At 45.3% G+C, this 16025-nt stretch overlaps 1 protein-coding gene across 4 annotated transcripts; it reads left to right on the top strand.

The window, feature by feature from the left end:
- Positions 1-73: 73 nt before the first annotated feature.
- Positions 74-15772, top strand: prpf40a (PRP40 pre-mRNA processing factor 40 homolog A). 4 transcript variants are annotated; one of them, XM_019875882.1, is made up of 27 exons: positions 2276-2297; positions 3678-3758; positions 3894-4037; positions 4478-4558; positions 5039-5057; positions 5145-5161; positions 5259-5300; positions 6090-6200; positions 6387-6507; positions 6725-6749; positions 6879-7094; positions 7184-7292; positions 8600-8664; positions 8742-8906; positions 9306-9414; positions 9494-9644; positions 10600-10733; positions 11089-11203; positions 11393-11484; positions 11563-11679; positions 12358-12495; positions 13310-13405; positions 13496-13582; positions 13676-13757; positions 13841-13902; positions 15015-15167; positions 15351-15772. In XM_019875882.1, exons 1-27 carry the CDS (start codon positions 2295-2297, stop codon positions 15438-15440), a joined length of 2625 nt encoding a protein of 874 aa, XP_019731441.1. In that variant the 5' UTR covers positions 2276-2294; the 3' UTR covers positions 15441-15772. The 4 variants fall into 4 exon arrangements, with proteins under 4 accessions (XP_019731458.1, XP_019731449.1, XP_019731441.1 ...); XM_019875876.1 differs by having other exon boundaries at positions 2278-2297; positions 13676-13766; XM_019875899.1 differs by lacking the exons at positions 2276-2297; positions 3678-3758 and adding an exon at positions 74-108 and having other exon boundaries at positions 13676-13766.
- The last annotated feature ends 253 nt before the right edge of the window (positions 15773-16025 follow it).

Genomic DNA, 16025 nt, shown 5'->3' on the forward strand with positions numbered 1-16025 from the left:
AATGTCAACCTTTGACCTTGCAGCAGTCAGTGACAGTTGAGCCAATCGCGTGGCTCGTTGTTGCGACGTGCTCCTCCAGTGTCTCGGAGCTCCCCTCTGGTCAACATGGTGAGTTTTGGACCATTCAAAACAACTTGCCGCTTTTGGCACGATAAGAAAAAGTTAGGATCGATTTTTTGCTCGCTGGTGCCTATTGTTAAGCCGGGGTGTGTTTCTATGTTGCCATTTTGCCAAAATGAATGCTCTGTATGCCTCGAAAATGCGGTTTAGCATCTCGCCTGAGCATAATGCTAACGTTGCCGCACACACTGGCCCGGAAGGCTTGGCTAATTCCTGGATATTTTTTTCTTTTTCATAATACGTCCACTCACTGGTCAGAAATAAACATGCAAATCACATGAACTTCAATTTAACCCACTGCAGCCGGAGTTAGCATCGTGTCAATACATTGCCACAGTCCAAATGTTGATCGATTGATTGCTGTAGTCGTGTGATTGTTTGTGTGTATAATGTGATCGTACAGAATAATGAACTTTTTTTTTTTTTTTAATGTAGCATACAGCACATGTCATTTTAATCACAAATGAACACAAACATTAGCTACACATGTAGACAGAGCATACAACAATACTCACAGGCATATATTATTTATCCTCCGGACAAAAAAACTGCTACTATAATTGCAGCTTCGTTGTTGTGATCTCCTGTTTCATCAAATCTATATTACTGCATGCTTTTATAAAGTACAATACTTTTGAGTGTTATATTCCTTTCAGAATTTTTTTTGTTGGGGTTTTTTTTTTGGGAAGATGGAAAGGATTAATGTTATTTCCACTTAGGCAGGCTGGATTAAAGAACAGAGTGGTCGTACTTTTCTTATCGCTGATCTATTGAATCCGAAGCCATAATGCCGAGTTTATGAGCAGAATTGCCTTTACCTGAGCTCAGAAAGTAATGGAGCTCGTTCTTCTTGTGGTATGAAAGTGGTGAAACTGCCCAATATCTAATTTCCTTCCATCATTGGAAATCACTCCAACAACATACGGCCAGGAGAGCTGCTTCACAGCCTTCAGTAATTGGGAAATTGCTGCCAGTCCGCCAAATGATCCCCAATACACCAAAGTCATTTTGCTGTGTCTGAACACCGTGCACTCACCGCACTCCCCCTCGTCCCCCGCCTCTGAAATCAGTACCTGTGGATACACCACAAATAACACTGACACTTTTCACCAAGATTGTGCAGTGTTTTAATGGTGATGACTCAAGGTTCTAGATGATCCATGAACTCATCCTTACGCTGACATACATTTGTCCATAGCAATAATCAAAACATACGCTAATGTTCATTTCAAAATAAACATGATTTGAAAATGAAATGATATCTACAAACTGTGTCCACAGGGTGGGACAAAAGTAGCTATACGGTTAAAGAGGAAGGAAGGAAGGAAGGAAGGAGTAATGCAAGTGGTAAACAGAGATGGTATAAAAGCAAGTGTGAAGGAGGGAAAGTGTCAAGGAAGGAAAAGAAAGGAAGAATGGTGGGTTGCAAGCATGCTATGGAAGGAAGGAAACAAGGATGGTAATTAAGGAAAGATGGCAGGAAGAAAAGAAGGAAATAAGGCTGTACGAAAGGAAGAAAGGATGGAGGAAAGGTAGCAAGGAAAGTATTAAAAGGAAGGAAAGAAAAGGTACAAAAAGGTACAAAACAAGGATAGTCTAAAAGTATTTAAAGGGGTAAAGAACCCAAGGGATAAAAGGAATGAATAAAAAATAAATTCTGTCTTGAAATCTTTAAGCATCCATGAAGCCTGAACACCTTGATATCCAATTGTGTACCCCTAACCATCACTTGTGACTACTATTACGAAATAAAACACCTAAGATTTGATTGAGGAATGCCGCATCGTTTTCAAGAATTTAAAAACGTGTTTCCTAAATGCAGTTGTGATAAATGAATGTGAACATAACATGAAAAACGTTTCAAGGGTATACGTGTTTTTGGGACGCTCAAAAAAAAAAAAAAGAATGTAATTAAATATCAATGAAAACATCATCAGAGTAGGGGGTGGAAGGGATATAATCCACCCAAATTAGATGATTACGTTTTCTCAAATGTGAGGAGCTTTCCTTCATAATTTATCAATTGACTGCGCATGTTTGCGCAATAATGGCGCACGATGACGGTTCCAAATGTCAACCTTTGACCTTGCAGCAGTCAGTGACAGTTGAGCCAATCGCGTGGCTCGTTGTTGCGACGTGCTCCTCCAGTGTCTCGGAGCTCCCCTCTGGTCAACATGGTGAGTTTTGGACCATTCAAAACAACTTGCCGCTTTTGGCACGATAAGAAAAAGTTAGGATCGATTTTTTGCTCGCTGGTGCCTATTGTTAAGCCGGGGTGTGTTTCTATGTTGCCATTTTGCCAAAATGAATGCTCTGTATGCCTCGAAAATGCGGTTTAGCATCTCGCCTGAGCATAATGCTAACGTTGCCGCACACACTGGCCCGGAAGGCTTGGCTAATTCCTGGATATTTTTTTCTTTTTCATAATACGTCCACTCACTGGTCAGAAATAAACATGCAAATCACTACGGGTCAATTAAATCTTTACATAATAATGGAGGCATGATAAGTGGCGTGGATTCTTCCCGAAGGCTACACGTTCCATGGTTTATCCCACACGGTTGCCAGAGTTTAGACACCTTCCGAATCATTCATTACTTGCCGAGTTACATAGCGCCACATTTACGTCTCTATCATGTCGCATGTTTGCTAACTTTTACAATCGTACACAGTACGCATGTACTGTACTTAAGTAACGATTTAAGCAAGTGGGTTCATTTGATTGATTTAGCACATTTTACGCACAACTTACAAAGTGCTTTACATCATTAAGACAAACATTCGTATAAAAGACCCTTTTTCCCCAATTAATACTTAAAATAGAACAGGATAAATAATTTAAAAACTTTCTGCACGGTTAAAGTGACCTAAATCAGAATCCACCAATGATTCAAGCTCATGTTAAATAGGAATGAACACACACTTGCCACCATTTCAAGTGTCTCCGATTAACCCCAAATAAAGTTGACCTGTTTTTAGACGAATACGTTGCTGTTTTCTTGGCATGTTGCGCTAAGTAACAATGTTGGAGTAAGTTGTGGAGCTTTATGTAGGTAACGGTAGTGCTTTGACATCACCTCTTGGAAGCTGCGTGCCAAGGAACTCCAGTGGCGCCCTGACACACAGCTCCAAATTCCATTCATTTTGTAACTACGCTTATCTCAAATCATCTTTCCCCATTGAAATGAATGGAAACGCCATTCCAGCACCCCAAGAACACCAACCAAAGTTTTTGTAATATTTCATTTCATTTTAGTTCGTTTTTCCTTTGTTTTATTTATTTTTTTCCTACATATCTTATGGAGTAGTTGTCAAATTCAAAATTTAAAAGTCCCGATAATTATTTTGTTCAAAACGACTGTTGGTGCGAGTTGAGAGCTTCATTTGGACAAATCTAGTGATTTGGTGCAGCCATGTCACATGGACAATTATACACCGTTTTTGGATGTGGACTGTAAATCGGAGAGGGTCTGATCAAGTTCTGATCTTCATTTTAATTGAACCACCTCTGACTCTTTGGAGTTCACTAATGTGTGGTGTTTCCCCGTTCACGGCAGTCTTCCTCGGAGGCTAATAATGGCCCGAGCCAAGCCGCACCTTATCCGGGTGTACCACCCTCAGGGATGCCACCCCCCTTTGTAAGTCCAATGCCGGTCATGTAAAAAAAAAAAAGCTCTTCCACCTTAGTTTTGAGTGAAGGGCTGAAGTAAGACTGGTTAGAACACAAGCCAATCTTTGCGAGATTTACTCATTCTCACTCTGGTTCTTTCTAGATGGGACCACCAGGAATACCACCTCATTTCCCTCCCATGGGTATGCCCCCGTTGGGGCAGCGACCGCCCAGCATGACTCCGATGCCGCCTGGCATTATGCCGCCCGGGATGCTGCCATCGATGTCAGCTCCTCCGATGGGACAGGTCAGTCTTAATAACTTGTGCATCCTGTTGGCAGAAGAAGGTTTTGCGTTTAGTGGAAGAGGCAAATGAACATGTTATAAAGTTTTTTATTAATTTTTTAAACATCCACTACATAGTGTGTTTGTCACAGCGCTTCAGTTTTCTTTGCAATTGGGGATTGTGCTGGTTCCGGTGTCGCGTTTGTCACCTCGTGCAAACATATGTGATCCAGACGTGTGTCATGAAAAGTTTGGAGAAAGTTTGTTCTGTTTGCGCGGCGACGCTTTCACAGATTTGAGGCAGTGTCATCACACCACGGACTCGGCAGCGCACACTCGCACTCCCTCTCACCCCCCCCGCCTTGGCGTCAGCCCTTCTTGGCTTCAAGGCCCGGATGCCAGCACCCTGTCTCAAGACTATGAAAATGCCAGATGAATATTTCATGGTGTTTCTTTTAATAGATACAAGGTATGATGCCGCCCATGATGGGGATGATGCTGCCTCCTCGCCTGCCAGCTGCGACCCTGCAGCCCACTGGGCCGGTAACTCTTCTCCATCCTCCTCCTTTCATCAGCAATATGCTGCCTTGCACACCCATTTTTTATTTATTTTTAAAATACACCGCGAGCTGCGACACGGCGTTGGAACATGGAAGCAACACAAGCTGTTCTTGATAGGAATGAAAATTAACATTTTGTATTTATTTATTTATTTTTTGCCACTTTTGTTCAGCCATGAATCACTTTTAATTGAATCAGTGGTGGTGTTTAATATTCCGATGTTACTGTGAATAAGCATCGTTAGTCAAGCCGTGTGAGAGAGCCAACGTGGAATCCACTTCATCATCTCGAATTGTGTCGGGACGCTTTGCGCTAATGAGCAGTGCTTTGTAAACCGTTGTGTTTATCAAACGATGATTCCCTCGGACGGTCTCATCATTCATCCTTTAGAGACGGCCGTGGGTGTCGCCGTTGTTTTGAAAAAAATAAAAAATTATTATCCCTTCTTTTTCTCCTCAACAGCCTGGTGTTGACACCCCAGGTAAGTGCCTTAACTTCACAAGAGGCCTGAAGTTTATTTTTTATTTCTCTAGATGTCATTCTAACTTTTTGTTGTTATTTTTAACAGCTGCGCCAGGAACCACCGTAAGTTGCTTGGTTGTCGTCCACATATTTCACCTGCTGTCATCCCGATAGCCGCTGAATTTGTGGGCTTTTTTTTTTTTTTTTTTTTTTTTTGCAGAGTACAACAAATGGATCTGCACAGGAAGAACAGCCCAAGAAGGTTTGTGCAGAAAGCACCTTGTGGAACCGGAGTTTTCATCAACTTGCAGTTAGCTACATTTAGCAAAATGCTTGAAAAAAAACATTAACAATGGCTCATGGCCAGTACGCTGCTGTATCAGGCCACTCCCGCCCGTCAGATGCTGTCATGACCGTCTGGGCCAGTCCAAATTTTTGGGCCACGCCTGCCAAAAATTGCCCCCAAGTGTTTTTATTTTTTTGGTTTCAAAATGAGACGTTTATCACCTAAACAACCGGGCAGATACAGATGCTTATAATGATGCCTGAAAAAAAAAAATCCAACTGACACACACTTAGCTGTGTCAACAAAAATGAATTGGGGTTCGAAAATCAAAGAAAAAAAAAACCTCAAGGTACAGCGTCCTTAAAATGTGACTCTTTTGCTTCTTGAGATAAATGCTTGAAAGATGACGACCGTCTGAAACGACAGATACGCTTGACATTTCCTGTGGAGGAATTTAGCGTTGAAACTCAAACAACTTTGAAGTCAACTCGTGTAACGGCGCAGATTGTGTTTGGCTTTGGCATTTCGACTATTCCCGTATTTACTCACTTGCAAGGCGTCGTCCAGCACCGCCACAGGAAAGATTGTAGAAGTCGTCCCAATACTTTTTGTTCATCTAATCAGATGTAAAATAAGAAAACATCAACCGCGTTGCTATGTATTTATACTCATTATTTACCCCTCTTTTCTGCTACTTTTCAAGACTTTGAACCAACAGTATTCTGTTTTCGTAATGATTTTTTTTTTGTTTGTTTTTGGTCTTAGAAATCCGTGTGGACTGAACACAAATCACTGGATGGAAAAACCTATTACTACAACACGGAAACCAAGCAGTCCACCTGGGAGAAACCAGAGGATCTCAAGTCTCCCGCAGAAGTCCGTAATTGCTTTATTGATTCACCCCCACGGTTTGCGTTGCTGAATATCTCTTCCATTTATTTAGACACAAACACAAAACTGTTGGGTATTGATGACAAAACACGTTTTTCTTTTGAACATTTTGCTTCTTCTGTGCAACGTGTAAAACAAACAAACAAACCACTTTGTGCTTGTGCCCCTCAGCAAATGTTGTCGAAATGTCCTTGGAAAGAGTACAAGTCGGACACAGGCAAGCCGTATTACTACAACTCCCAGACAAAGGAGTCCAGATGGACCAAGCCCAAAGAGCTGGAGGACCTGGAAGGTAAAAGGGCCGCCGCCTCACACACGAGCCTTCAATAATTCAATGATGGCATTAAATCGGCATGCCATAAAAGGGGCTCGGCCTTTATTTATGCACACGTGAAAGATGGCGTCTCCCAAGGTGCATTCACCCCATGCCTCGCGCTTATCTCAGAGGTGCTAAGAAATGAAAAAAAAAATAGACTAACAGCCTTCTTTCCCCTTTTGTCTTATTTCAGCCATGATCAAAGCTGAGGAGAATGGGTAAGTGCTTCCTGTTTACCTTCAGTGAGCACACAAACTGTTGTCTCGCATCGTCAACAGGATTGCATGGAACCCGTGTGGTTTGTTTGTTTTTTCTTCCTCGTAATTAATCTTGCGATGTAATTGTAGGCCACCGGAAGTAGCAGCTCTTAACATCACCGCCGAGCCCGTGCTGCAAGCTGAAAGCGCGCAAGCGTCGGCGGCCCCCGCCGCGGAGGCGGAGCCGGTGGAAGCGGTCCCCGAGGATCAAACGTCACTGGCGGCCGCGCATCAAACACCCGAGGTCAAGACCACCGACGTGCCCGCGGCGGCGGAGAGCAGCGTCCCCGCGGAGGCTCCGGCCAGGTAGACCGCACCGATCAACTTGATTGGAGAAGACCATCTTTTGTGTTCTGAAAGCCGATTTGACGAGCTTGTCCTTCCCTCGCCTTCAGCGCCGAAGTCAAGAAGGAAGAACCACGGCCGGAAATTCAGAAGAAGGTTTTGAAATGGAACACCAAGGAGGAAGCCAAGCAGGCCTTCAAGGAGCTGCTGAAGGAGAAGGTAAATGTGCACTGAAGAGGAGGCCCCAAGTCCTCTTCCAAATTCAACCGCGCTCAGTGTGCAGCTCATTTCTTTCAAACAGAAAGCTGCACCTTGTATTCTAAATCACGCCAGTCCGTGGGCCGCGCGGACTAAGGCCGCCTTCCCAACAGAAAACCAGATTACTGCAGTTCTGAACTCAATTCCCGCAGTCCCGAAACGTCTTGCTGGCACGAGCGACGTTTTATTTATTTATTTATTTTTTACTGACCAATTTCCATGTCATCAACTTTCTGCATGAGCTTTGTGCTTCATTTCAATCGGACACAGCGGCTTCAGCGCTAAGTGCCTTAATTTCAGCCCTAACTAAAAAGTCGTTAAAGGGACTAGGGGGGGAAAAGGCGGAAAGATGGCCATTCGATTGAATGACCTTAATAGGGGACAGTAACGGACAATTAACTATTATTTTTAATGGGATACACATTAAGGGGGGGAGACTCTGAATGTTGTGGACTTCAGTCTCCACGCCATGATGCTAACCAGAGATGGTGTGCTATGTGCGTACGTGTGGTCTGAACAGCCAGTGAGGTTGGCTGATGTGTTAATTGGCACATCCAGTGCGTTTTTTTTTTTTTTTTTTTGGTGCATTGAGTCCTCCGAGAACCCACCACTCTCACCCCAAGCTGGAGGTTGCAGTTGATTTTCACCTCCTGTTGCTGGGGAAAAGTGACTGAACACCTTGCCATGCCCACCACGGTCGCTGCTATAATGGCTCTTTTTAACTCTCCCGCTCCCCTTTGGGGGGGATTTCTTTTTCTCGCCATTTCCCGTAAGATCTTAATGGCTCTGTCTTCATGATTAGTTTTTATTCGGACCAAGCGAACGCACACACACAGCCTTGCCGGGATTAAAGCGTCAAGAGTTAGCGGCGCGCTTCAGTGAGTTGGAATAACTGTGACAACTGTGGAGATAGCGGCACGTGGATAATGGATGCCGCAACTTGTCCCCGAGAGAGGCGGGCGGCCGAAAAGGCCCTCGTATAAATCCTCCGTGACGCCTCCCTGAATGACGGCCCCGCCACACCTGTTCACCCCGCATCCATTAGTCATCGGGAAAATGTCTGCACGTCTCCTGGGGGGAGTCCTGCCGCAATCTGGGTCACAACTGGGAACGAAAAACAATTAACTTCATTAACCACGAGGAGAAGAAACAACCCGTTCCAATTGGCTTTTTTTTTTTCTCCTCGGTTGACTTTCCTCCTCGTTCTCGCTGTAGGTTTTGGGTGAACCAATGTCAAAAGATATTGACGTTTTCTCCTCGTTTTTCAGGGCGTGTCCTCCAACTCTTCATGGGAACAGGCGATGAAATTGATTATCAACGACGCCCGCTACAGGTGAGCCATTCTCCTCCGAAGGCCTCATCGGCCGCGCACCCTTCTGACCTTCCGATTTCTCATTTTCACCTGTCAAGCGCTCTCCCCAAGCTGAGCGAGAAGAAGCAAGCATTTAATGCCTACAAGGTCCAAACGGAGAAAGAAGAGAAAGAGGAGGCCAGAATTAAGTACAAGGAGTCAAAAGAAACCTTCCAGAGGTTCCTTGAGAACCACGAGAAGATGACTTCCACCACCAGATACAAGTACGTTTGGCATGTCAAATCTTTGTTGCTGTTGTTGTTGTTTCCTGTCTGGCTGTATTGACTTGGGATCCCCCGAATAGTCAATGTGATGATGCGGACAGTGTCAGTGTGAGGTCATGGCTTGTGCACGCCATTGTTGGGTCCTGGCACGCTTCCTTTTCAACGGACTTCAGTGATGCCGTTTTCTGTGTGTGTCTCTCTTTAAATACATTTCCTACTTCCCGCAAGTCCTCACATATTAGCTGCAAGTGTTTACTGACTCATCTGGAGTGTATCGGGTGTTTTCTCTAGGAGGCCACTGTTTGAGCCTCAAAAAAAAAAAGCAACATGCATTCAATTTCGCTGATGGATCGCTGTTCCCCAAAACACTCCCACATGACCGCGTACGCGCGTTTGCAGGAAAGCAGAGCAGATGTTCAACGACCAGGAGGTGTGGAGCTGCGTCCCCGAGAGAGACAGGCAGGAGATCTACGAAGACGTCCTGTTCTACCTGGCCAAGAAGGAGAAGGTGAGGCGTCGCCGCGATGCGGCATCGCGTCAAGCGGCAACACCCGCTGACGTCCGACCACCTTGTCCGACGCCTTCAGGAGCAAGCCAAGCAGCTGAGGAAGAGGAACTGGGAAGCCTTGAAGAACATTCTGGACAACATGGCCAACGTCACCTACCGCACCACCTGGTCAGAAGCCCAGCAGTACCTGCTGGACAATCCCACCTTTGCCGAGGACGAAGAGCTCCAAAGTATGCATGCATCTTTGTTTCTTACCCCCAACTGCTTGCGGTTCGTTAGTCCTGAATTCACAGATGTTGAACCCGCGGATAGTCACTGTTCCGCATGAATGAGACGTGATGATCATAAAGATATTGCTGTGGCGCCATCTTCTGGCTCTGGTGGTTCAATGGCACTGTGAAGTTGACAAGCTGGTCAAGTCATTTTGCCCCATTTGGGGCGTTTCAGTGCCAAGGAACTGTCTTGAAGTGACTTCAGGAGTTTCATTCAGACCAGTGAAGCCAAAGTCGCTTTTGTCATGGGCTGCATTGTAGTTAGTTCGCCTCAGAAGGATCTTATGAATGTGAAATCACCTCATCAGATTACAAATGCACAACAAATTGATGAACTGCTTTTGGGATCAGAAGCCACTTAAAATACTTTAACCGATGAATGTTTCTAATTTAATGGGGAGGGTTTAGTCACCCCCCCCCCCCCAAAAAAAAAACCCAAAAACAAAACATTCCAATATCTCATCAAAAACGTGAAGTCACTTTGCAATTGTGGTGACTGTGGCAAAAATAATCCTATGTTGCCATCTTTTGGCATCTAGGTGCCAGGGAACAACGTTGAAGTGAGTTGAGGGGTTTCATTTCGACAAAACTGGTCTGTTGTCGCCATCTTGGTGACAAGGAACGATGTTGAAATGAGTTAAGGCGCTTCATAGAAACAGGAGGTAGTGCCTTGATGCCGTCTTGTGCTCTTTGTGCCAAGGAGCTGTCGAAGTGAGTTGAGGAGCTTCGTTTAGGCCACGCGCTCTGCCTGTTTATTTTCAAATCACATCAGCAGCAAGCAATTTATTTTGAAAGGTCACGTTGCAAGGCCGTCGTTTAGTGTTAAACTTAATATGGAGGAAATGATCAACCCTCTTTGGCGAGGTGTCGTCTCATCGGTCGATTTTTGATGATGATGATTTTACCCTACCAGACATGGACAAAGAGGACGCGCTCATTTGCTTCGAGGAGCACATCCGCGCGCTGGAGAAGGAGGAAGAGGAGGACAAGCAGAAGACTCTCCTGAGGGAGAGGAGGCGCCAGCGCAAGAACCGAGAGTCCTTTCAGGTGAGCTGCCGCTCAACAGGTCCTACGTGGACTTGCTTGCCCCCCCCCTTGCCGAAAGTTTGATTGGCTTTGAAATGTGAGATGGGATAACACCGCACTCTTAAGTCGGAATGTCACACTCGGGTTATGATGTCAATTACTGCAGGGAATAATCGAGTCGGCCGATGGGGTTTGCACAGCAGGCCCAACCGGTATCAAGGTTGCGCCATGAGAGGGTGCTAATAGACTGCCAAATGCTAATGAGGCTATTAATGTCCGCGTGATGCCGGGGCAAAAAAAATAAAAAATTGCATCAACCTGTTTTTACCCCCTTTGGCCACAAATGTCAAGTTGTGCATGTCTTATTTTGGCACAGAAATTTCTGGATGAGCTCCACGACCACGGCCAGCTTCATTCGATGTCCGCCTGGATGGAGATGTACCCCACCCTGAGCTCCGACATCCGCTTTGCCAACATGCTGGGCCAGCCAGGTAAGACAAACCTCATCAGACCACCCATTTCCCAAATGAGACGGAACCCAAACATTTGCGCTTTCTCGCTTTTTTTTTCCAGCGAGTAGTGTCCTCCTGATGATCAAACTGTCATAGAATTAAGTTGCCGCAGGACTGAAGGAAAATACAAAGAAAGCCAATTTCATGTTTCTTTGCGGTTGTCTGCAGGCTCCACCCCTCTGGACCTTTTCAAATTCTACGTGGAAGACCTCAAGGCACGCTACCACGACGAGAAGAGGATCATCAAAGACATCCTGAAGGTGACCTGCAAGTCTGGCGGCGCGCTCTCACAAATGGACGATTTTCTTTGACCCCTGTTTTTGCACATACTTGCTCAGGACAAGAGCTTCCTGGTGGAAGTCAACACCGGCTTTGATGACTTTGGCTCGGTCATCAGCTCAGACAAGCGAGCCACCACACTCGACGCCGGAAACATCAAGTTGGCCTTCAACAGCGTAAGCGCTTCTCGCTTCTTTCGCCTTCTCGATATTTATTCTTAACCATAAATCCGAAAGAGTCAAAATGTCCAAAGTTTGGGATGAGTTCGCACGTCAGAAGATCGAGTGCGACCCATTGACAATCGCCGACACAGAAGATCGCGTGTTAACGTTTGCCTAACTTAACACATTATCGTGTCAAAAGGGTAAAAAAAAACAGACGCGAAAGCGGCTTCCGTCCGTAGCCGCAACTCTTGCCGTCGGTTGACAAACTCCACGTCCACCTCTACGCGCTCATTCGCTGACACCCACGTCACTCACGAGCCTGGGCCACTCCTTTTAAAGCGATACACCCTCAAAGTCAACAGATACTACAGAAAATAAAACAAAAAAAAAAATAAAACCTGCACTACGATAATGCAGACTCTGAATGATTTCACAAATCCGTAGAATACTTGATTCGCAATATATTCGATAGCTGCAGCCCAATGCAATATTTTTCTCGATATGTCCCTATGAATAAACGATTACAACCTGGTGTGTTAAATGTACTGTATATGAGACGGGATATTTTAAGGCAACCTGTCACAGGCAGGACGTGAAGGTGTGGCGTTTATTTCTTCAAATGGATTCATCGGGCTATGGTATCTAGTCAAGTGCAAATAAAATCCGCTCGCTTTGCGCATCTTTGCTCAGTTGCTGGAGAAGGCGGAAGCCAGAGAGCGGGAGCGGGAGAAGGAGGAGGCCAGGAAGATGAAGAGGAAAGAGGCGGCTTTTAAGACCATGTTGAAGCAGGCCACGCCCGCCCTGGAGCCGGATGACGCGTGGGAAGCCGTAAGTGCCGCCGCCTGTCGCACGCGAGAGCCAGCGGGAGCGGGCTCGCTCCATTTTGAAGCCCGTCCGGTGCTCAAATGAATCGAGGGAAGGCACATTGTTGCACTTTTCCTCATTTATCAGAACAGCTCCAGTTTTCAAGGGTCAGACATTTCTAAGAAGCCTCAGAAAGTAAGTCGTGCTTTGGTGGAAGATGGAAATTAAATGGGGTCTGGGGGGGGGGGGAGAACCCAAGCATGCAGAAGAAGTCATTATTGCCTCATAAATCCATAAAATAGAAATTCCGCCGGTTTCATTGCGGCAATAAAACTGGACATTAAAATGGCACTTGCTGGCAAAGAAAAAATCCGCCCTCAGTCACATAACAAAAAAAATCTGTGGATTGAAGGCCTTTTTATTTTTCTTGCACTGAAGGAATTTCTTATTTTCAGCTTTTTAATGCAAAAAAAAAAACAAGCCGTGCAGGAAATACAAAAGAGGTCTGCCATTTTGTTTTGAAGGCTCATTTTGAACGTCTTTGAAGATTCCGCCCCCAAAGACGGTTTGCAACAAGTACTCTGGTGCGCCACTCTTAATCTATCTTAAATAGACCCACAAAAACGTCTCCAGAAGCCAGGCCTGTAAAGACGCAGCAAGTCTGCTATTTGGATCTTGCACTCCAATAGTTAAATACGACTGAACTGGATTCGACAAATGTACTTGACTGGATGAAATCGAACTGGAACATTCAGCTCAGGTGCAACTTTTAATTCAGTGATACATTCGCCTACCACTAGAGGGAACCATTTCCCTTAGAGCGTCTTGCTCTTTCCAGGTGAGGGAGCGGTTCCTGAAGGAAGCAGCCTTCGAAGATGTCACGCTGGAGTCGGAGAGGAAGAGGATCTTCAAGGACTTCATGCACGTTTTGGAGGTGAGCGCCGGTGGGCTGCGGGTCTCCGTCATGACTTGAATGAGCTCTTGCGTTGTATTTTTATTCATTTATTTATTTCCTTTTTGACAGCATGAATGCCAGCATCACCACTCCAAGACTAAGAAGCACTCCAAGAAGTCCAAGAAGCACCACAGGAAGCGATCCCGCTCTCGATCGGTCAGTCGGGGGGGGGGCAAAAAAAAAAAGTTAGCTCATGAATGTCATCGGTGTGATTATTATCCTCATTATGACGATTCCATATTTCCTCAGGGCTCCGAGTCTGAAGAGGAAGAATATCACAAGAAGAAGAAGCGGTCGGCGTCCAAAACCCCGTCAGAGCGCTCCTCGAGTGGTGAGTCAGGTGAGTCGCCGCGAAAAGAAGCCGTGCCCTCCACCGATACGTGCTCACCTTTCCCTGTTCCCCTTTGACCCCAGAGAGAAGTTACAAGAAGTCCAAGAAGCACAAGAAGAAGGCCAAGAAGAGACGACACAAGTCTGTAAGTCCACACGCACTCACGCGAGGCGCCTTGAGATTTGTTCCGTCACCAAGCTCTCATCTCGGTGAACTTGGATACGGACTTCATGCACGTTTTGGAGGTGAGCGCCGGTGGGCTGCGGGTCTCCATCATGACTTGAATGAGCTCTTGCGTTGTATTTTTATTCATTTATTTATTTCCTTTTTGACAGCATGAATGCCAGCATCACCACTCCAAGACTAAGAAGCACTCCAAGAAGTCCAAGAAGCACCACAGGAAGCGATCCCGCTCTCGATCGGTCAGTCGGGGGGGGCAAAAAAAAAAAGTTAGCTCATGAATGTCATCGGTGTGATTATTATCCTCATTATGACGATTCCATATTTCCTCAGGGCTCCGAGTCTGAAGAGGAAGAATATCACAAGAAGAAGAAGCGGTCGGCGTCCAAAACCCCGTCAGAGCGCTCCTCGAGTGGTGAGTCAGGTGAGTCGCCGCGAAAAGAAGCCGTGCCCTCCACCGATACGTGCTCACCTTTCCCTGTTCCCCTTTGACCCCAGAGAGAAGTTACAAGAAGTCCAAGAAGCACAAGAAGAAGGCCAAGAAGAGACGACACAAGTCTGTAAGTCCACACGCACTCACGCGAGGCGCCTTGAGATTTGTTCCGTCACCAAGCTCTCATCTCGGTGAACTTGGATACCAAGTTAATTTTCCACATTGAAATGAGTGCGAATGTAAAAAAACAAAAACAAACACCGACAGTAATATAGAAAGTCTTGCAATCACACCACTTTTATTTTTTTAAACTTACATATTCATTTTTTGTAATCGTAACATAATTTGAACATAAGTTGAATAGAAACATTCCCACCTGCATCTTCCCCCAAAATCTTTTTGCCGAAATCATCTGCTGAAATTGGCCTGCACTTCGGTCAGTTGTGCACTAGGAGTACGTCATTACTTCAATATATTCACTCTTCGGTTTCGTTTCTCCAAATTTGTGATTATATTACATACATTGACTGCCAGAAAAGAAAATTAGATGAACACAAAAAAAAAAGTATTAGGAAGGGGCGGGGTGTGGGGGGGTGTATTGTGAATGAGATGTGACGCTGACGCCATACCTCCTCGTCCATCAGGGCTCCCCCGAATCGGACGTGGTCGACAAGAAAGGACGAGACGCCAAAAGGGACAAAGACAACGATAAAGAGAAAGACGGCGACAAGGCCCGAGGGAAGTCGCACTCGGACGGCAAACACAAGTCGCCCAAACGCAAAGCCGCCAAGGAGGAGGTTGCCATTTTTACATTTCTACTCCATTTGCCTGCAATTTGTTCAGAGAGAGGAAAAAAATGTTTTTGTACTCAAGAGCCGGAATGTTTTTTGTTTGAGGCAGCCGCTATTGTCACTTTCACGAACTGCGATGTGTGTAATAGCACAAGTGCAACAATTCAGTGAACTTTTTTTCCTTTTCAGGGCGGCTGGGACACGTCAGGAAGCGAACTGAGCGAAGGCGAACTGGAGAAACGACGACGAACTTTACTGGAGCAGCTGGACGCGCCTTGATGAAACGTCGTCGCCTCACCGCACACTTGCATTCTTTTCAAAGGGCACATCGCCCCCTCTAGGTCTCCGCTGGGATCGCGGACACTGAACTCATTTATTCCCAGGATCTTAATTCTGTCTAATCGCGTTCCTGATTTGTATTTTTTATTTTTAGGCTTTGTTTAGTGATTGCTGATGTTCTCTATCAGCAACATTTAGTTTTGAGCAGCAACTTGGAAACGCCGAGAGCGAAAGTTGTAGGGTAGCCGCTCATTGGATGTGAGTGCAGTACGCCACCTTTTAATTCAAGCATTCAAACTAACTTCTATGTAATAAAAAATGAGTGTTCCATGTTTGTTTGTTTTTTTTCAACACTTCACAAAATTTGCATTGAGTATGATAAGAGGTGTGTCGAAAAAAATGTGATCGTCACGGAAAATGTCACGAATCACATTTCACTAATTCATTTGAAAAAGGTACTTGTATTGACAATTATTAAATAAGGTGCAGGGCTCCATGATTTTTTAAAAATACGGGTCTCAACCTAGGTTTTAAAGTTTTAAACTAGGGTTGAAAGGAGTCTTACGGTTTTAAACTCAGGTTAAA

Source organism: Hippocampus comes, unplaced genomic scaffold (genome assembly GCF_001891065.2).
Source record: "Hippocampus comes isolate QL1 unplaced genomic scaffold, H_comes_QL1_v1.1 scaffold321, whole genome shotgun sequence".
NCBI classification, from domain to species: Eukaryota; Metazoa; Chordata; class Actinopteri; order Syngnathiformes; family Syngnathidae; genus Hippocampus; species Hippocampus comes.